The sequence below is a fragment of the Simochromis diagramma genome, unplaced genomic scaffold, assembly GCF_900408965.1.
Source record: "Simochromis diagramma unplaced genomic scaffold, fSimDia1.1 OVJJ01000371.1, whole genome shotgun sequence".
NCBI lineage: Eukaryota > Metazoa > Chordata > Actinopteri > Cichliformes > Cichlidae > Simochromis > Simochromis diagramma.
The window spans coordinates 5,174,446-5,197,459 of NW_024386920.1; the positions used below are offsets into that span (position 1 = coordinate 5,174,446).

The 23,014-nt window shown below is 40.1% G+C and overlaps 1 protein-coding gene across 1 annotated transcript in view; it reads right to left on the reverse strand.

Moving 5' to 3' along the window:
- ca10a (carbonic anhydrase Xa) overlaps window positions 1–23,014 on the reverse strand; it is a 339,642-nt gene that overhangs the window by 280,530 nt on the left and 36,098 nt on the right. Inside the window, exon 2 of the mRNA XM_040036833.1 lies at window positions 9,240–9,314. Within this exon, the coding sequence (XP_039892767.1) occupies window positions 9,240–9,314 (75 nt within the window). The remainder of the gene's footprint in view (window positions 1–9,239; window positions 9,315–23,014) is intronic.

Below are 23,014 nucleotides of genomic sequence, written 5' to 3' on the forward strand. Positions count from 1 at the left end.
AATAACATCGGAGATCTCTGTCCAGAAGAGCGCAGTCCTGGGAACAGCTAAGATACTGCGCAGGACCCTCAAGCTCCCAGGCCTCTGGTAGAGGACCCGAGCTTGAAGGATAAACCGCCCGCAGGGGCGTGCTGGGTGTTGTTTATATATATATATATATATATATATATATATATATTATATTACGTTAAAGGCAACCACAGCTGCCTCAAAGGCACTTTGAGGGTGCAAAACGTTTCATCCACATTGTTGTGTTTGTTGGGGAGAAAACTTACAAACATACAGTACACAACTTCTAAGTCAAACTGCTAGCGATCGAAGATTTACGTAAATTTGACAAGCTGAAAGCAAAATTGCACAAATCCGCAAAACAGTGAAGCCGCGAAAGGTGAACGGTGTTGTAGCGAGATACCACTGTAATGCATATTTGTTATTAATCTCTGGCTCTCTTTCACAGCATGTTCTTTTGTCTTGTCTTCCTTCTCTCACCCAACCTGTCATGGTTCTGAGTCAGTTGACCTAGCTTATGAGTTCATGGTGTTTTTGTGATTTCTTTGCGTTGTAATATTTTGGTTGCTAATTCTTGAGTATTGGATTAATCAATACTATGAGCTGCTGTGCTTAGTTATAGTTCCATTTCCATGTTGTGTTGTTGAGGTGTCTCATCTTCCCTTCCTGTTACATGTTTCCTTCCCTGTGTTTCATGCTATGTCTCCTCTGTCCATCGTGTGCACTTTTGTGTGTCCATCATGTCCTGCGTATTTGTCCCTTAGTTTGGGTCCATGTCTCATCTCCCGTTTCTACCTCCCTGTCACCTTGTCAAGTCGTTGTGTCTTAGTTTATGTCTTTCCTGTTTTATTTTGACAGTCTCGTAGTGTTCAGTGTGTTTAGATTTGCTTCCCCATAACTTGGCGTCACACTCATTTGTGTCAGTGGTGTTCCCCATGTGATTCCACTTCCCTTGTTACCCTTCTGTATATTTACATCCTCTGTCTCCCTTTGTTCATTGTTTTTCCTCATCTCATGTCACTGAAATCCATGCCTCTCAAGAATCTTTTTTTTTTTCTTCAGTACATTTACATGTTCTTTTTCATGTTTATGGTTTCTCATGTCTAGTTTTAGTTCACTCAGTTTAGGGTATTGTTTAGTGTTCGCCTTGGTTCATTTTTGGGTTTTTTTCCACCAGCCTGAATAAACGGCTCACTTTTTATTAAACTTCAGTTCTGCCCCTTGTGTGTCTGCTTTTAGGTCGACTCCACAACACACCGGCCATTTGACTGTAACATCTGCCGGACAATGGTCGCCCTCCCTCAACCTGGTTCTGCCTAAGGTTTCTTCCTGTTAAAAGGGAGGTTTTCCTTCCCACTGTCGCTAAAGTGCTTTCTCATAGAGGGTCATATGATTGATTGACAGTTGTTGTTATTTGGTGGTGTATAAATGAAATTGAACTGAACTGAATGAGAGTGAGTTTGCAGTGAGACAGGGCCTTTAATATAAAAAAGACTCATTAAATGTTGAGCTTGTGTAAACAGTGTACATAGTTTATTTGAGCAGAAGGGGAGAGAGAGAGTTTGAGGAATAATAGGAATTTTTTTTTTTTTTTAAAGGCTAGTTCTCTTCAGCAGTCTGTGAATAAAGGTCAGTTACTATAAGATGAAGTAAATTCGTACTGCTCATCAATGCCTTTCAGTTTTACTCATTAATGTTTAAATTTCCAGGTCCCAACAACTTATGTGCTCCACTCCATGCAAAGTATAGACTACATGAACTCATGTAGTCTCTACTTTCAACTTCACAAATTGTAGAGATACCCAAATTTAAGCTGCATTCAGGTGCTAGTGTAAATCTGGGACTACGTATTTCAAATAAAATGTACATCTTTTTGTTTTCTAAATAAACAGAATAGTTTATTACCCATTGACTAGGAAACACACAATGACCAATTACAGATGCTGTGCACTAGAGGTTAATATATGGTATAAATGAGCTCATGGTACATGCTGGAAAAATCAATGAATGCACAGCAATAGATGGGAAAACACTAAGGTTGTACACCCCCTGTGGCTAATCCTATTAACTGAGTATATGCCAACTATTATCTTGTATATTTTGAATATAGATATAATCCATGTAATAGATTATTTAGTTTGCCAGGTGAGGTTGAGAGTGACTGAAGTCCCCCCTGCTTCTTGTCCTCATAGCTGAGAGAGGGTAAAAGGTCTTTGTGATTAAAAATGATCAAAGTGCTAAAACAGAACTTTTCCCTATTTCCTAATAATAAAGCATTTAATTCTTAATCAAAGAAAAAAAAATCTAAATATACTTTTATCATTTCTGTCAGAAATGACGAAGAACATGTAATGAAGCAGTTTTAAAGTTTAAACTTTGTGTTAAATCATGTAATTGGGTGATCAGATGTAATAACACAGCTGGATGTCCTCAGGAGTGAGGTGTCATTTCAGAAGATGTGACATCCAGTAAGATAGGGGGAGAGAAAGGGCAGACATGGATACAAATTAAGTGAAGAAGTTGGAAAATACAACAGATAGATACAACAGATACAAATACATCCTCTCTGTTCGTTTTTGCCATGTTAGATGGTTAATTCTGAAGGATTTCAGTTTACATCATACTTCTACTAAATGCTGAGGGGATGCTGTTTTTCTCTTGGTTGTGATAAGTGCATCTTTAGGCAAACAAAATCAGCATTAGCTCAGAGAAGTTTATAGTATAGTTCGGGTGATTTGATTATTGATTTTGTAATTATGACTTTTGATTTTGCTTTTGCTCTGCTCCTGCTAAATCGCTATAATAAAATGTCCTGCAATTAAAATCTAAATTGTGGACATTCAATTTTTAACCTTTTGTGAAATAGTAAAGGTAAAAATCTCAGTATTATTTCTTTTAAAGTGCAAATAGCAGGTTACAGGTTACTTTATATTATAAGATCTTGAGGCTTACTGATAGGTTTGTAGCCTGAACCTATTCGCTGGAACGTTGAAGACAATATGTCTGTGAAGGTTCTCAGTCATCCAGGTCATCGTAGTCAAAGGAGCTTGCAAAGAAAAGCGTCTGGACTTCTTTAAGTTGCTTGAAGACGTTTCACCTCTCATCCGAGAAGCTTCTTCAGTTCTAAGGTCAAACGCCCACCCACATCCTGGGCCATCTGACCTCAGGAATTCGCATGATAAGGTGGGGCCAGGTTTCACAATGAACACACCCGAAACCCTGGCTGATTGGGACCCACACCCAGTTTCCCACTTTGGCTCAGGCGACTAGAGGATCATCAGGGGGTCCTTTTGTCCCTCTGTGGGGGGTTACTCCCACTAGGTTTATATCTGGGACTCTCCACCATTTGACCTTAGAACTGAAGAAGCTTCTCGGATGAGAGGTGAAACGTCTTCAAGCAACTTAAAGAAGTCCAGACGCTTTTCTTTGCAAGCTCCTTTGACCACGTTGAAGACAATATAATTACACAGCAAGCAAGACACGAAGTAGGCAAAGTTCTTCATGTTTCTCGTGCACGGGAGAGAACCGGACAAACGCCGTTCCTTCGCTTGACCCCAGTTGCTCTCGTCCGCTCCCCCGTAACACTGCTCTTTTATTGAGGTTACATGAATATGCATAGGTTCATTAACATATGACGCCTACATACAAACAAAGAGTACCTTGTGTGTGTGTGTGTGTGTGTGTGTGTGTGTGTGTGTGTGTGTGTGTGTGTGTGTGTGTGTGTGTGTGTGTGTGACCCCATAAATGACTTCCCTAACCCTGCTGGTTTGGAAGTCCAGCAGTTCATTTAAACAAAAGGCACTTAGCCTAAAACAGATATAGCCACGTTTATCCTACCATAAAACAATAAGAGAAGGTACGACCTCTCCCATGCTCCCAGAGTGCTCTCTAATGCACACAAAGTTTGCAGACTATTAAGGATCAAACCTCTACCAATCTAAAACTAATTATAAAACTCTAAGCATACAGAAGTAAATATTTCTAAGCATAAATGACAATCAACAATACAAAACCTAACACTTACTGTCCAGGCCTCTAAAATAAATCCATAAACAGGTGGGACTGATTAGATTTGACCTGCAAGGCTACTCAGGTTTGCTTAGCTTATCAGTGTTAGTAGGGAAGACACCTGGATGATTTCGAGGTAGTTATGATTTGGCGAGTCCCTTCACCCACATCAGCTCCATCTGAACTCTACATTACCTGCTGGGTAAGACTCATAGGATCAGAGAATTTGACTTTTAACAGAGAGCTGAAACAGGCTTCCTGTATAGGGGATGTGGGCCCTGTAGATTGACAAGTTGGGATTGGAGTGCGTCTGCTGCCAGGCACGTTGAGGCCACAAGCCAGTGTCATCCTTGTGCTGATAAATGTCGAGGGTGACATCACCAAGAGCCCCTGCATAAAACCTTTGCAAAATCAAATATGCAAATTCTCAATGAGATTTCCATACTAGATCAGTCGGGGCTGTTGTGCTGTTTGCCAAAGGGTTGCTTGTGGAAATTGTGTTACTGTCAATTAAAGACAGAGGAAGAAAAAAAAGGGGGGGGGGGGGGGGCATTGACACTGAAAGACAGGCAGGAGTATGCAGGTATAAGCAGGGACTTTAAATATAGCTGGAAAGGATGTTCAGCACATTGGAGCTATTATGGTTAGAGATGGAAATACTTTAATAAGTGAAGACATTGTGTAGAGAAAGTGAAAGCGGTACTCTAGGGAATTCGTGATTGAATAAAATGAGAGAGAGGAGGACAGTTAGTGAATCAGAAGGTGCAGCATATTAGCAAGGAGGAAGTGATGCCAGCTTGGAGATGTTTAGAGATGTGGGGTGGATATACTGGAGAAAGTTACAGACAATGTTAAAGACCACAGAGAATGTTCATGGATGTAGTGACAGAGGACATGCAGAGGATTGGTGTGACACAGGATGCTAGGGACAGGGTTAGATGGAGGCAGATGATACACTGTGGCAACTACTAAAGCGAGTAGCTGAAAGAAGACAGGTTTTTTTTGTGTGTGTGACATGTGATATTACAGAAAATGTAAATCTTTTCACGATAGACTGATATCCAAGTAGAAATGTGACCAAAACTCTAAAACACTGCCAGCCAACAGCTCACTGTAAAAATTAGGTTGGCTGCCTGTGATAAGCATTCTATGTGTTTTGTATTGGGCTTCTCTTAGTCCAGGAAGCACATTAACCTCCTAGGACCTGGCGTCTACATATGTGGACATCACATTTTGGGTTATTTAGACCAAAATACTCAATTTTGCTCTACAAGGGCCTGATAGCCACTTACGAGGACATTATACTGCTACTGTTCTATCAAAATGTTAAACGAATATCCTCATATGTGGCTCTTACTTTTCTTAAAAACAAAAATAAATTATTACTGCATATTTGGAAGTATATGTTTTCATTTCTCAAAACAATTATTTATGGTAAATGGTAAATGGCCTGCATTTGTATAGCGCTTTTCTAGTCCCTAAGGACCCCAAAGCGCTTCACACTACATTCAGTCATTCACCCATTCACACACACATTCACACACTGGCGATGGCAAGCTACATTGTAGCCACAGCTGCCCTGGGGCGCACTGACAGAGGCGATTTAATATAATTCAGTGTGCTACATATTAAACTTAGAGGATAGAAACAAAGTATCGATGCACTAGTATTTAGCCAATATCTGAGACCAGTAAAGTATTGTGGCGTGGGTGTGGTCTCTGGCCAGCTGCAGAGGAGGGGTGACGCAGTGAGCTCCCGGGGCAGCGCAGGGGCAGGGTGAACAGGTTTGCTGGGGATCTGTCACTGTCAACTCTTTATATGTTGGCAGTGACAGTCGGAGAGGAGGGCGGATGTGACAGCAGTGGGAGAGAGCGGGAGTGTCTGTGTCCCGATGCAAAACCACAGTATTGAATAAAAGTGCTGCTGTCGCCATATTCGCCCAGCTTATGTTTCTTGGGTCCGATGTTACAAGTATTATCAATATTTAGATCAATCTCCCCACCTCTAGTAAAAAGTTATACATATTAGTTTTTAAATATCAGGTTTGCAGCCATAGTTTATTGGTGCAGCTATGTCTATGATAGCAATGTTACATCAATCCAGGTATTTTTGAAACCTTCACATAGATTTGGATTTAAGTCCAATGAAAAAGATTTACTTAAAAGAGCCACCTTATAAGACAAATCACACACTAACACTCCTTCTTAACATTGTTAAGATCAAGAAACCCCGAAAGATTCAAATACCCAAGTCTTCCTTGGTATGTATTGCCACTAGAGCCACTGTCTAATAGTCTTGCATTAATACATAAAAATTAGATGGATATGAAAACTCATACACTCAAAAACAAAGGATTTGCAACTGGGTGAGCAGGATCTAATTTGTATGATATTTTTAGCATACCTAAAATTCTGCTCATGCCTGTGCTCTAAGATAAACACAGACTAGAACTGAGGCTCTGCTTTTCTGAGCAATTTTTATTTTGGTCATTTAGAATTCTAATAACTTTAATGGTGGTTATTGTTTTTACAGCACAAAAAAAACTTGTTGCTATGTTAATTCAAATTCAGCTGAATAATATGATCACAGACAAAAACTAAATGGCACACAAATTAAATGAAGCACGCTTATTCATTAATTATACCAAAATGAATAAACTAAGAAGCATAATCCAAAGATGTAATAATGGAAGAATTGTTTGAGCCCTCAAGTCTTTGCTACAGAAAGAAGAACACAAAATAAATTACCTTATAGTGTCTTTAGAGGTACAATGGCTTATAACTGGGGCAATGTAATTCTCAAGTTCCCAAATAAGTACCCCTATGCTTTGTATCTTATGGACACCAGTTTTGAACGCTATACAATGATACAAAAATGAACTTTTAATTTAATTTTCTGTTCAATTGTATTTTATTTATGTATTTGTCAAATCATAACAGTTGCCCTAACGCAAAAAATAAGGGGCAAAATAAGATACAGGATATTTGAAAAGCGACTTGCATTTTCAAAGGACTTTCAAAAAGTGGTAACTTTTGCATCAAAATTTATATCATAATTTCTTTCTGAACACTGTCTGCTAATTGCACTTTAACATTTGGATGCAACTTTTTACTACTTGGGAACATATATTTGCCTTTTTGGTTTTCCAAAAAGCAAAACAATAATTTGCTCTAGTAGGTAGATTCATGTAGATCATAGAAATTGACTTTTATTGTAACCTTTTTTCTGGAAGTGCAGTGAGTGATGCTGATGACACATTACACAACTTTTAACTGAAGGAGTCACATGTAAGGACATGGCAAAGAAACAAAAGGTAAACGCAAAGCGGAAACTGATGCAGTACCTGGAGTTTTATCTGACCTTTATCAAATTTAAAGCTAATTGAGAGTACACTGAAAGGTTGTGCAATATTCTGAAGGTCAACCAGGCCTGAAAACGTGATTACATCTGCTTTGCTAACCTTGGGGTGCAAATGTTCCAATATGCTGGGCCACAGTTTTTGACCTCCACAGAGAAGTGTTTCAGCAAAGTGAAATGGGCTATTAACAGGTGAAAAGAAGGGAAGAGGGTTCAGAACTCTGATAGCACTATTTCAAACCTGAGATGAGCTTTGCATTGATATTACTGTTTTTCCCTGTGAGGTCGAAGTAGTATTTCCATTTCTTTTTCAACAACAATAATCTGACCGTCAATCAAACATACAAACTGCTACTTTTGTTAAGAACTCCTGTCAGATGATTATGTAATCCAAAATAACATTTCCTCCTAAACTGTCTCTTTGATAATCGCAATATAACTATATATAGCTGAAATGCGAACAGTGGCCTTCAGAACTTTATTCACAGGATACATACTGCAGTGTCCTGCTACCTTATTACGCTACTGAATCCGTTTGAGTGATTTGAAATCATGACATTTTCATCTTCATACACAGAGAGAAATATTGGAGAATTCTGCAAAACCTCAAATCACAACCAATTTTGTTTTTCTTATTATACCCTCACTGAACACTTAATAAAGTTTTATTATATCTGTCTATCCTTGCTAAAAAATATCCAAATCAATATCTATTACAAATTTTCCTATGATAATATATGCCTTTCAACAAAAATAGATTTTGAAATGATGAGCAGAAACCCATCCAATCCAGTAGCAGTCTAGGATTTGTAATAACTTCACAGCTTGTGAACCAAGTGTAAGCAGCATTTTAGCTGTCTTGAAACTATGACCTGTGAATGTGTATGTAGGTTACACAGTAACTGTACACTGGTAACTGTTATGTTATTGTATGCACAACAAGAGAGAATTTTTAGATACCACGCTGTGGCCCAGATATACAGAAGGTTTTCTTTGGTATCAGGTACCCGATGCACCAGCCTATTACACTGGCCAGAAAATATAATGAACAAGGGAAGGCAAAAAAAAAAAGCACAAAGATTCCAGGACCAGAAAGTGCACCAATCCAGTCTCTGGGATTTTAAACCTTTTCAAAAGCACTGCCTGCCCTTCAAACTCAGTCTTTAAATTTTCTGTAAAAAGGGACTATTATCTCTTGCCAGCTGATATTGCAGTGGCAAGTTTGTCAGGGTATTGACACCAACGGATACCTCATGAGAAACAGGGAGTTGACAAAACAGCCTTAGGGTGAGTTACCTCTAATTGCTCCTTAATACTTCCACTTTCATCGTGTAAAGATTCACTGCTCACATTTAACCTGCAGGTAAAGTTCGCTTTGATGCTAGTACAAGAGTAGAAATTAAATGTCCTCTATTTCAATTTTCCTAATTGCTCTTTTTGCATGCAGACATTTAGTCCTCATAAAGACAGAGATTGCATCATCTACACACACACACACACACACACACACACACACACACACACACACACACACACACACACACACACACACACACACACACAACTCAAAAGCACCTAAGCTAAGCAGAAAATACAATCTCTGGGAAATAATTGGCATGCAGATACAAAACAAGATGGAAAAGTTGGGAGGATCAGTGAGCTGCTATCAATCAAAAAGACGTGTTAGCTGTGAGAGAAGGGCAACGTTGCCCGATGTAATCTTAAATGTGTAGTAATCACTGACTTCTGGATCAAACACACACTATACATGTGCACTATATATATTATATTTAAAGTACATGCAGGAAAATCTGTATTGTGAAAACTATATGCATCAAAGTGCTGCACACAGTTTTGAAGCATACCTGGAACAAAGCTCCCCTGCACCACCTCCTTGTATGCCCACCATCCTTCATGAATTTTTGGTGGATTTGGCTGTGCTAAAGGGGGAGAGAAGAGACACAGCAACAGGGACATCAGTCACTTGTATCTGAAATGTAAACAATGAAGCAACAATGATTTTTTTCCCCAGCCTAACTGTAATATACTCTGTTAACCTCTTATAAACAACAGGGCTTAGGAAATAGTTTCAACCTAAACGCACACATGTGTATACACTTAGCAAGCTGTTGTGTGATCCAATGACTCCATAGACATTAGTACAAATTTTATTATTTTATGTTGTGTCAACTGTAGACAAAGGTCTGGAAGGCAAAGGCCTAGAAGTCTGGGCACAAAGAGAAAGTTGTGAGTGAGAATTACTTTTTTTGGAATCATACTTTTTTGGATCTTAATTCCCCCACAACCCCAACTCTTCATTTACTAATTAAACACCAAAATTAAGGCCTAATTTAATGTCCAGATGTTGTCCTGATTGTTTCTCTTTAATGGATGTTGAGGTGGTTGAACAACCCTCTTCCTTCTGTTATCACTTCCAAAATCCTTGTTGCAGTAACACTGGAGAGCAGGTTCAATTTCATTGGAGTTGGCCTAAAGCATTGCATCGACCAACCAAATAGGACTATGTCAGTCTTTCCAGACTATTAGAAGACTGCACCCTCTGGCCAGCTCTTCTAGACTGGCAACCCCCCCAAAGAACCCAAAAGGACCTAAATTGCAACAGGTTTCTTTTTATGTAGTCTGTTTTATTTCTTCAACTTTTGGCTAATGCTACTACCATGAGACTGACGAAGACAGAATACACACTGATCTCTTTATTCGTGTTAAAAAATAATGCAACTAACATCAGTGAGGTTACTGGTGACCCATTTACAGCGATATGCAACAGTTTGGGCATCCCTGATCATTTTCATGATTTTCCTTCATAAATCAGCACTGTCATCTAATTATATCATATACTGTAGCAAATGAACACAATGATATTTAAGTGAAATTAAGTTTATAGGATTTACAGAAAGTGTGCAATAGTTACCTAAACAAAATTAGGCAGGTGCATAAATTTGGGCACCCCAACAGAAAAATCCACCATAGATTTTCAAGTTTTTCAATATTCAGGTCTGGAGATGGCCATTCCAGAACATTGTACTTGTTCCTCTGCATGATTGCATTAGTAGATTTTGAGCAGTGTTTAGGGCCATTGTCTGGTTGAAATATCCAGCTCAATATCCGGCACAACTTCAACTTTGTCACTGATTCTTGAACGTTGCTCTCTGTATTATTGTATGGTATACCTTACAATATAAAGTGCCTCGAGGCGACTGTTGTTGTGATTTGGCTATATAAATAAAATTGAATTGAGTTGAATTAAAAGAATCTGCTGATATTGACTGGAATCCATGGGACCCTCAACCTCAAATTTTACTGTGGGTAGCAAGTCTTTCTCTTGGAATGCTGTGTGTTTCCTCTTGTTATGCCCAAATAACTCAATTTTAATTTCATCAGTCCACAGGACCTTATTCCAAAATGAAGCTGGCTTGTCCAAATGTGCTTTAGCATACCTCAAGCCACTCTGTTTGTGGCATGTGTGCAGAAAAGGCTAATTCTGCATTACTCTCCCATACAGCATCCCCTTGTGCAAAGTGGGCTGAATAGTTGAATGATGCAGTGTAACTGGCCACCTTAAATACCCTTTCTCATGATTGGATTCGCCTGTGTGTGTAGATCAAGGATCAGGGAGCTTACCAAACAAATTTTGTGTTCCAATAATTAGTGCTAAAGGTATTAAAATCATTAAATGGCAAGGGTGCCCAAATTTATGCAACTGTATTTTGTTTAAGTAATTATTGCACACTTTTTGTAAATTCTATAAAGTTTATTTCACTTCTCAAATATAATTTTGTTCATCTGCTATATGATATATTGCTGAAATTGCTGATCCAATCAACCAATGACTTATGAAGAAAAATCATGAAAATTATCAGGGATGCCCCAACTTTTGCATACCACTATACTACCATGTACTGGAGAGCTGTATTCCCTGAACCTTTTACTATAAGGTGACAGTGGTAACGACGGCACTTACAACCAGCTGGGGCCATTCTGTGTCTAGTTTGCAAGCTCCCCATGTGCCTCCATGGGCTCTCTCAAGACATTAGGTTTACTGGCAAATTATAAATGGCCAGTAAACCTAATGACCACGAATCATTGTTTGCCTCTGTGTGCTCGCATAGTGATTGTTCGGGGTGTACCTCACTTGGGCCACCTTGGAACCCTGAATTGTATAAGTGGAAGAAAATGTATGTATAGATAGATGTTGGGAAGTTAGTCAGATGGACATCATAAAAAATATCAAAACTTCTACAAAGCTGATTAACTTTTGATCAGAAACCACACACACACACACCTCAATAGTGCTGATTTGATTTGAAGAAAATAGTTTTACCATTGGCTCCAGAACTTGGTGAACCATAACATAATTAATTTCCTTGTTAAAGTAATGCAGTGCATGCAAATTTTCTCCATTAAAATATCTGTTTTGTCATATTATTGTAATCAAAGCAAGTAATTCTAGTTTCCAGAACTGCATCATTGAACAACACAGTAGCCTACAAAGCAAGCCACAGTCAGCTATTGCCACTTTACACTTTGACAAGGTAGGTAGTACCAAGGTAGTACTAAATTAATGACTTAGTTTAATTATTTGAAAAAAATTATGTGAAAATGACGTTAGTTTCATTTAAAGCAGTTAGTGGCAGTGACCTGCTTTTTCTAATTAATGTGAAACCAGCTATACTGGGGAACATGACACTGGCGACGATTTTACTGTGGAGTGAAGGGGAAAGGCTGTGAGTCACAACAGCAGTTTTGGAGGTTAGCACAGACTCAAAAACAAGAAGTGGGGACCAAAGGTTACCTCTTGCAATGTGCTCTCTGGGGAGGTAAGCAGTGAATGAGTCTCTGGGGCCTTGGGAAATGTTTTTGGAAGAACAGTAATCCAAGAGGTATTGTTGTCAGTCAACCCAGATGCAGGAATAGATGTGGGCCTTATGGAGGTTGCCCTCTGAGTTAGTTTGGGTGGAGGGCTAAAGGAATTGTAGTTCAGTGTGACCAGGATGTAGCTCCTCAGTTCATCAGGCAGTCAAAATTCACAAATGCCTTAGCCCCTCTTTGCAGTGGTCCCTATATATACAGTGGTCCCTACAGTGGTCCCTTGTTTATTGCGGGAGTTATCTATATAACTGTTTGTGACAAACACAGGAAACACTTTTCTTGCTGGGTTGCTGGGTGTGTTATTTAAAATATCTAACTTTTATTGCAAAAACGGACATGGGTCATACACATTAAGGCAGGCAGCAAAGCATACAAACCAGGCAAGGTTAAGCAAAAGACAAAATCCCCAAACATGCCACAAGCTCATACAAATAGAAGGAAAAGAAAATGAATAACACAAGGAGCAACATGAAAACAAGACTACAAGTAGTAGAGGTGGGAGTTTGACTTGTGAAGTGCTACAGATATCTATACAGTACTGTGCAAAATTTTTGAGCCGCCCATCATTTCTTTATATTTTGCTTCCAGGGAGTCAGACCTTTTGGAATTGTTTAAAGTGGTCTTTAAAAGCAGTTCTCTAGGATTTCTGATGATCTTAGAAAGGTTGGCTTTGGACATTGGGGTGGCTGTAGCAGGTCGCCTTAGATAAAGTGCTTGTGTGAATGGGTAGGTTTGGGTGAATGCACGAGTTGTATAAAGCGCTTTGAGTGCTTAGTGAGAGTAGAAAAGCGCTATATAAGAAGCAGTCCATTTACCATTTACATTGGACGCAGCTTCAGACTCATCTAATTTACCATTTTAATAGGAAAGTTTGTTTTTGCTATTGTTGTTTGTCAAGTTACTTAACATTTTACTTATGTATAATTCCAGATATAAAACAAGCACTTGTGTATCATTCAAGACAAAAGGCACATATTTCAAAGGATAAACTAGTGTTGTGTGTACACATAAAGACAGCAAAGAGTTTGACAAGCACATAATAGTATTTTTCCACCAACACAGTGATTCTAAAAGAGTTATTAGTTTCATTTTAGTGGAGGGAAAAAGAAGATTTGGTAGACCTACAAACAAATCGACAACAGATGAACAATATCTGGAAATCATGTCCTTAAGAAATGGGAAAAATTTAACAAAGACATGACCTAAGAAATTCATCTGGGCCTTCAGTTGGTCTATCTACTACCTGCCTGAAGCCTCATCACAAATGTTCTTTGTGGAAGAGCAGCTGTCAAAAAGCATTTTAAGGAGGGGAAACAATAAAGAAAATCTGAGGTAAGCCAAATGGATTGAATTTGTTGCAGTACCAGGAAGGTCCCCCTGCTCTAGAAGACACATGTACAAGCCTGTCATCAGTTTGTGTTCTTTGACGTGGTCTCATTTTTTCAGAGTCCTTTTTATTCTCATTAAATATCAGATGTTCATGGATGCATGATGTACCATGGGCTCCCAGTGTCACCCATTTCACCAAACCTTTAAATTGAGGCTGTGTAAAGTAAAGCTCTTTGCTCCTTCAAAGGGCATCTAGCTACTTGTACAGAACTGTGTTGATATCTGCACTGTTATACATACAACAGCTCGCTAGTCTATTTATCCTCGTATCTGATTATCAGTATAATACCAATATCCATCTATCAATTCATCCCTTTTGCCTAGAATCTAGACTTTGAAAGATAAAACTGACTATTACCTAATATTAGATATTATATTATATTATTTGCTAACAAAAATAAATTACCTTCTATTGCTTGGTAATTATTGTTATGGTTAGTAAAATACTGTCTGAACCCCTGTGAGTGCTAGTTGTGTTGCCCTAATCTAGAGTTTGTATTACAATCTGTGTTGTGCTGGAAACCAGTCATTTATTGACCTTGGCAATTAGTGGACTCCTCCTTGATTAAAGAGATTACCCTCTTTAAGCTGCAGATGTGAGAACGCCCTTGGTAAAAAAAAAAAAAAATTCCACACTTTGTTGTGTGGTTTCTGAAATGAGAATGTTGCTCTAAACCTGTATGACAGATCTGGCTGGCCACAGACTCTTACTGACCTGAATCCTATTTAGCATTGAACCATCTTATTTCATCCCTGCTTGGGAATGAGGCAGCACTCAATTCAGCCGTTGCCAACCTCCCATAAAGCCAAAGGAGACAGTCTCAGTAAACAGTTTATTTTCATAAAATATCCAAGCTCTTGCATTGATATTCATTGAAGGGCTTGAGCAATTCATAAGCCCAACCATGCAGGAAGAGAGAGGGATGGAGGAGCGTGACAGGACAGCAGGGCAGGTACAGGATGGACTCAGAAAGGGAGGAAAGGGGAAAGAAAAGAAGAGAACGTCAGAATGGAAGAGATGCAGAGGCTAAACTAGAAGTGCCAAAGTGCATCCATAAATTAAACTTGACCTTGCCAACAGCTGTGCTTACTGACTTATGAGACCATTATCTCTCTCATTCTGTGTGTGTGTGTGTTGTCATTAACTGGCTCAAAGTAGGTAACAAAGAGGGAGTCCACACAAGAAATTCACTTGTGTGAATGGGAGGTTCGTGAAAAGCTAAGACAAAATAAAATCCATGCAGTAAAATATGTCAAATTAAGCAACATGTTAGCCGTTAGGGCTGCTGCTGCTACTCTGCTGTCAACAGTAGTATTGCAACAACTAGCAATAAGCCCTAGCAGTCACAGGAGGGTGCCTTTGGTAGCACCAGCCATGGAGCAGTGCAGGTGGAGTGAGGGATGGACAGAAGAAGGAGAAGGAGATAATTAAGGTCAAATTAATGTCTTCTTTGACCATGAGCCACTCCTAATAGCTTTAAGTGTAACTTTTAATGTCACAAGATGCAGTGCAATGCAACTAAGAACTAACGCAACAATAACTGTGGCAACCTGATTAAAAATCTGTTTCAATATCAATTATCAAATAAAATTAAATCTATGCTTTTATACATGTATGTCTCTCTCTCTATATATATATACATATATATGGGCTAGGCACATTAACACATTATTTACTAGTCAACTAAAGAAAAAAAGGTGACCAACCAACTACTCTAAAACGTTAAATTAGGATGTGCAATTTAATTAAGACGTGCAATTTAACTGTGCAGCACCCCGCATTGCACATCATCAACATTTCACGCTATACTCCAAACAGACAACAAAGAAGAAAAACACTTAAAATAAACCAATGTTATATACGATATTAAAACATGTTACTACAGCTCACGTATTACTAAAATAATAAAACAACTAAAATATGACAAAATAGCAACATTTGAAAAATAAATAAACTGTGACTGAGAAGTGTGGCATATCGTGCCATGTGTTATGAAAAATGCACAATGTTAGAAAATTCATTACAACGACTTTAATAACATTTAAAAATATCAAAACAATAAATCATCCAGCCATTTTCTCCCACTTATCTAAAGACTTCCCCCTCGCCACGTCCTCCTTTCCCAGGCCCAGCCGATAAATGTAATCTCTCCAGTGTGTCCAGGAATGACAGCCATCTCCTTTTGAGGAGAAGTAGCAGCTTTACCTGAGACCTTCCGGAATGAGGGAACTCCTCACTCAACTGCTAAGGGAGAGCCCATTCACTTCCACTTGTATCTGCAATCTCATTCTAATAGTGTTAACAAGGTTAACACTACAAAGATAAGGCCTAGATTTGGTTTCTCAACAACCATGCGCCATATGGTGGCAGAGGGCTGCATAACATTTAGGACATAATAATTTACCGGTTTTAGGCATCAATTAAATTTTTAACATTAACAACAATTTTAACAGTTAGATTAAATCACTAGTAAGTAATTATTTGGCTAGTCAACTAATTGCACATCCCAATTAATTGACAATTATTTTACCGCACATTAAAGCAGTTTTTCAAAATCATTATTATTTTGAAAGTCTGTGACATTTTCATTTTAAAACTGTTCCTGACTGCAGCGTTGATAGCACTAAAGTTATTTGCAAACACTGCAAGGTTGAGTTTTCTCGTCACCAGAGTACTTCAAGTCTAAAGGATCACTCAATGCACTACACAGTATTGATATTAGCAAATCACACACCCAAACATACTGTGGCAGGAGGCTTCAGCAGACTACGTTGGATGCAGTATGTAAGGACATCTAAGCATGTAAGTATAGATAAACAAAAGTAAGACAAGCTAACAAACGCCATACCAAAGTGGATAGCTAAAAAAATGTAGGCCAATTAGTGTTGTCGAAGATATTGGTCTAAAGGAATGTTCTTAGGATCCCAACAAATGTAGACATGTATGAGCCTCCTTCAAGACACATCATCACAAGAAGAATATACGAGTTGTAATTACCTAAGGTTTAAAGTGGAGTACTGATGAACAACGGAAGCTGTGTTCACAAAATGTCTCTTTTCTGTATTGAAAACAGAAGAACAGAACAAGACAGACATTTTGCTGAAACATGTGCAGAACATTTTATTCACGTTGCAAAGCAACTAAACAACTTTAAACACAGCCCAGCAAGAGTTACAGAATTTGAACAGCAACAAACTTACGCAAACAAAAGAAAGACAAACAAAACATTTCCACCAGATGGAATTAAATTCTGGACATGATGAAAACTATCCGCAGACACCAGCAGACACTCAAGGATGTCCACACAGAACACCAAGATTGCAAGATTGCCAACTACAGCTGAAATGGACAAACTGCAGATGTTAGAAACACTACTGAAACCCTGCAGGAAGGTTTTACATCATTTATTTCTTACTGTGTGTGTGAGAGAGAAATAGCGTCTGTCATGGTCCTGGGTCATGTGACCCAGTATTCTGAGTTTGTTGGTGTTTTTGTTATTATTTTTAATCTAGTTTCATTTCAGTTTATCTAGTTACATTCTGCCATGTTTCATGTCCAAGTTTTCTTTGTTTGTCAAGTTCAAGTCATGTCTGTGTCTCCTTATGTTTCCTGTTTTATTTTGAAAGAGCTTTGTGTTTTGTGTTTATTGTATTTAGTTTCACGTGTCCTGTCATTATGTTAATTGTTGTCAGCTGTTTTCCCCATGTGATTCTACTTCTCTTGATCATTCCTTATGTGTATTTATACACATAAGGAATGATCAAGAGAAGTAGAATCACATGGTGTGTTTCCGCTCAGTCAGTGTGTCAGATCGTCTGTTAACCTCACCACAGTTTTCATAGGTTTACCTCATTGTGTCACTGTGTTTCCTAGTTTACTCAGTGTTCATAGTTTTGACATAGTTCTGTCACTGAGTGTCACGGCCTTCTGTTAACACAGTGTTCATAGTCTCCTTAGTTTCCCTAGTTTCCTGTTTTTCTTCTGCAATCAGCCACAATAAAGGCTCGCTTTATTTTTGAAACTACGTCTTGTCTCCACCGTGTCTGCATCTGGGTCTACCTCATTCTTCACACCGGCGCACCCCGCCGTGACAGCGTCTGTATGTGTGTAAATATAGCATGAATATTTAGAGGACATTTTTGTGCGTATAGAAGTAAATGAATGCACTACATTTTCATTTTAAATGTTTTTCTTTTGTATTTTTTCTTTTGCAGGTATGAGATTGAACTTCTGGGAGGAAAAAAGTATGTTTCATGTTCTGTGGTTCCGCCTGCTTTTTGTGAACTCTCTTGGGTCATGGAGAGCTCAAATGATGACCCTGCCTACATGATCTTCAGTCAGAACAGACCTGGAGACACACAAAGAAAATATCAACATTGCATAACTGAAAATTGCTACTGCACTGGACCCCGATTCAAGGACTTCAAGTATATGCACAGAGCTGACAGAGGTGAAGTTTTGGTCTCAGTCGCCAACATGCTCAAGGAACAGAGGGTTGCTGGAGAGAAACTTGTGGAAGCAACAACATGTCACCACCAAAGAAAAGGTTAGCTGTATTGGCTCCTATGTCAGTTTGATTCAGAACAGGAGGAATACTCAGCTTCGAGTGTGCTTTGATACATCGATACAGGAGAGCCCACCATCAGTACAGAGGCCTGTCCATTAGAGTGGTGGTCCAAGCATACAGCAGCAGGCTGTAGTGATGGGTCGGTCGCGAACGATATGGCTCTTAGAGCCGGATCTTTGAAGCGAACGATGCGAGCGTGGGGTTTGTTTGTTTTTTTCCCCCTTTCTCCTGCCCTCTCTTTCACTTTTTTTCACTTTACGCTGCAAGTCCCTTGTGTTTGCGCTGAGCAGAGACGTCAAACAGAGCCTTGCGTTTGCGCCCCTCCCCCCTCTGCTCAGCGCTGAGCTGAGGGGGCGGGTTCGGTAGTTGCAACAGCAGTAGCACACAACAAGAGCAGGAGGGAGAGGGGAAAGAAAGAGAGCCGGAAGCAACAACAAGAGACAACACCGTCACATTGGAAAGGTAAAGAAAATGAGTGACACCAAGAAAAGAAGCAAAGTCTGGAGCCATTTCAATCTTATTGACAAAACAAAGGCAGAGTGTAGAGTCTACAAGAAAAGGATATAATATAGAGCCGGCTCCACAAACAACAAGCACAGGCACCTAAGAACTGTCCACCCATCAGTGCAATGGGAAGATAAAACACAGTCAGTTGAGTGTGATATTAATATTTCTAAATGCCAACCTTTCCCTTAATTAAAGATCTGGGCGTTCTTTTTTTCCCCCTTTTTCCCCATGTTTTAGTTTATATTTAATTGTGTTGTGGTTTGCAGTGTTTTGTGTTGTTTCACTTTAAATTTCTTTAAAAGGAAAAAGCTTAAAATTTAAGTAGTTAAAAGTTGAAATGTATGAAATGTAAATAGTTGGTTTTTGTATTTTATAATTGATTTATTACTCCAAAACGTACAAACTGGAGCACGTACAAACTCCAAAACACAACGGAAGTGCTCTAGGATGCTAGGGGGTGTGTTGAGCTTTCGTTACCTAGTGGCTACACAAGCCAGAAGTACCAACAATCGGATTGGGTGTGTGGTAGTAATAGGTAAATTAAGTTGTTGTTTTTTTAATTATTTGAATATATATATATATATATATTAGGGGTGCAACGATACACAAAATTCACGGTTCGGTTCGGTTCGATACTTTGGTGTCACGGTTCGATATTTTTTCGATACAAAAAAATGTTCATGTCTTTTTAATTTGTCATTTATTAAAATTATAAATATATATTTTAACTCAAAAGTACAGTTTTTAAATTTAACCCTAACCCTTGTGCGTGTTTTTTATTTTGACAGCGAATACGCACCTGTGGACCACTTATGTGCAGCCCTGGTTATTTAGCTCGTCATATTGCAGCCACAGAAATTATTTTGTCCATGAAACCATAAAGCTGCACTTTCTTTTTGCCTTATAGTCTGATTTGTCATAACTTCTCCGTTTTGTGGTAAGCTTTTCTTTGGCTGTCACTTCTTCACCCTGACCTGTCTTATTTGGCTCAGCAGAACTAAAATATATATCCTGCTGCTTTTACACACACACTCACATAAGCTCAGCGATTCTCTGCGCGATCAACCTCTCACATGTTTAAGCTGCGGGAGATTTCACTTGTCATGTTTGCATAGTAAGCTAACAATTAATAAGACGATGTCAGAGGAATTGGTGCACAAATTATCATCACTCACAGATCAGTACTGTCGCTCTCTATACACAGTTCGCGCGATTGCAAAGTGAAAGCAAAAAAACAAGCGCAAATTCAAACACGATTTCAATATGTCACATATTGACAGTGGCTCACCCAATGACATAATTACCCAGCTACATTTCTGAAAGAATGCAAAAGCATTGACATATATTTTTCCTTCCTACAATAGCCCGACAGGCAGGGCAGAGATAGCCCCGGGACGTTGGGCTAGCGATATTGCGAGCCCTGTATCTGATTGAGGAATCACTCATCTTTGGAAAAGAGAGTTTATTACAGAGAAATGTCTCTTTCCAAAATAAAAGCTATACTATCCGCTTCTTCTGGGCTATATTCTCAGCAGCATATTAAACATATCAGGTCCCCATAAGGAGAATCATGTGCTAACAGCTGTCTAAATGACTCGGCTAAAGTTAGTAGCATGCTTGTTGTTTTTGTCTTTGCACTAGGATGATGTCAGCATAAATGTGCAGTCATATTCGTTGTGTTCCCACTAGTGCTTTCAGGTTAATCTCGTTGAAATAACCTTAACGCCACAACACGGCAAATCTCCGTTAACGAGCTACCACCGATCGCCCCGTGCATGGGGCTAGACGGCCAACACGTTAACGAGCTAACTGCGCTAACACACTAGCTCCCACCCATGTAATTAAGCATTGCATGGCACATCCAACATACTGTTTTACTTTAGTCCATGACTCGCTTACCTTCAGGGTCATACGTCACATGAAAACCAAAATAATTCCAAACGCCAGATCTGAATGAGGGTGGGGGAGGTCCACTTCTGTCTCGCTAGCTTGCCCTGCGCTCTTCCTTCTGACCATGCTGTCTGTGTTGAGTGCTCAGTGAATCTGCGTTCGACTACTCCGCCTAGGCTGCACTCTCGAGCCTAGGCGGAGTAGTCGAACGCAGATTCACTGAGCACTCAACACAGACAGCATCGTCAGAAGGAAAGTTGATAAAATAAATTACAAATTTTGTATTGTTCTTTTTTTTTATCCCCTTTGGTTTTCTTTCTTTCTCTCCCTCTCTTTCTTTCATTCTTTCCCCCTGTCCTATCCCACAGTCATGTCTGTCCCGTTTGCAACTGAAAATAAAATAAATTCATAATTATAATAAAGGTCAATCAAATGGACCAATATGATGATCCACTTGGTAAAATAAATCCTCTTGGCATCTTTCTTGGCCTCAAGACAACAATTCTGATGGCTATAGATCCAAACGGGACACATTTAAAAAAAAAAAAAAAAAAAAAAAAAAAAAAAAAAAAAAATTAAATTTTTTTTTTTTAATTGTATTGTTCGATACATATGCGTACCGAACCGAAAGCACTGTATCGAACGGTTCAATATCGATACGAATATCGTTGCACCCCTAATATATATATATATATATATATATATATATATATATATATATGTGTGTGTGTGTGTGTGTGTGTGTGTGTGTGTTTGTGTATTAATACAAAAACAATAGACATATGCATTCGATTGTGTAATTTAAGTGATCTAGGTAGCTCTGTTTTGGAAGTTCAGTTAACGCTAGAAATGTGTTTTGGAGTTTTTATGTCTCCTCCTTGAATCGCTACCTTATCGTGGTGGAGGGGTTTGTGTGTCCCAGGGATCCCAGGGGCTATGTTGTCTGGGGGCTTTTGCCCCCTGGTAGGGTCTCCCATGGCAAATTGGTCCTGGGTGAGGGACCAGACAAAGAGCGATTCAGAAGACCCTTATGAAAAGGATATCGAGGGAACAGTTTACCCTGCCCAATAGGGACATGGAATGTCACCTCTCTGGTGGGGAAGGAGCCTGAGTTAGTGCGTGAGGTTGAGAGGTACCGGCTAGATATAGTCGGGCTCACCTCTACGCATGGCTTGGGCTCTGGAACCAGTCTCCTGGAGAGGGGCTGGACTCTGTCTCAGTCTGGAGTTGCCCCTGGTGAGAGGCGGCGGGCTGGGGTGGGTATTCTAATATCCCCTCGGCTTGCTGCCGGTACGTTGGGGTTTTTCCCCAGTGGACGAGAGGGTTTGTTCCCTGCGCCTTAGGGTCGGGGAACGGGTCCTGACTGTCATCTGCGCTTATGCGCCGAGTGGCAGTTCAGAGTACCCAGCCTTCTTAGAGTCCCTGGGGGGGGGGGGGGGTGCTGGAAGGTGCTCCACGTGGGTAACGACAGCGAGACCTAGAGGGGCGTGATTGGGAGGAACGGCCTCCCTGATCTGAACCCGAGTGGTGCTTTGTTATTGGACCTGTTCGAACATAAGAGTGTCCATAAGTGCACGTGGCACCAGGACGCTCTAGGCCGTAGGTCGATGATCGATTTTGTAATCGTATCACCAGACCTGCGACCATATGTTCTGGACACTCGGGTAAAGAGAGCGGCTGAACTGTCAACTGATCACCACCTGGTGGTGAGTTGGATCAGGTGGCGGGGGAGGACGCTGGACAGACCTGGTGCACCTAAACGCGTAGTGAGGGTGTGCTGGGAACGTCTAGCAGAGGCCCCAGTCCGCGAGATCTTCAACGCACACCTCCGGCAGAGCTTCAACAGCATTCCGAGGGAGACTGGGGACATTGAGTCCGAATGGACCATGTTCAGCGTCTCCATTGCCGAAGCTGCTGCATTGAGCTGCGGCCGCAAGGTGGTTGGTGCCTGCCGTGGTGGTAATCCCCGAACCAAATGGTGGACACCAGAGGTGAAGGGAGCCACCAGGCTGAAGAAAGAGTCCTATCGGGCTTGGATAGCCTGTGGGACTCCGGAGGCAGCCAACAGGTATCGACAGGCCAAGCGGAATGCGGCTCAGGCAGTGGCTGAAGCAAAAACTCGGGTGTGGGAGGAGTTCGGAGAGGCCATGGAAAAAGACTTTCGGACTGCCTCGAAGAGATTCTGGCAAACCATCAGGCGTCTCAGGAGGGGAAAGCGGTGCTCTACCTGCACTGTGTATAGTGCTGGCGGAGCGCTGCTGACGTCGACTGAGAAAATTGTCAGGCGGTGGAAGGAATACTTCGAGGACCTCCTTAATCCCACTGACACGTCTTCCGAGGAAGAAGCAGAGTCTGGGGATGAGAGGAATGACCCGCCAATTTCCGGGGGCGAGGTC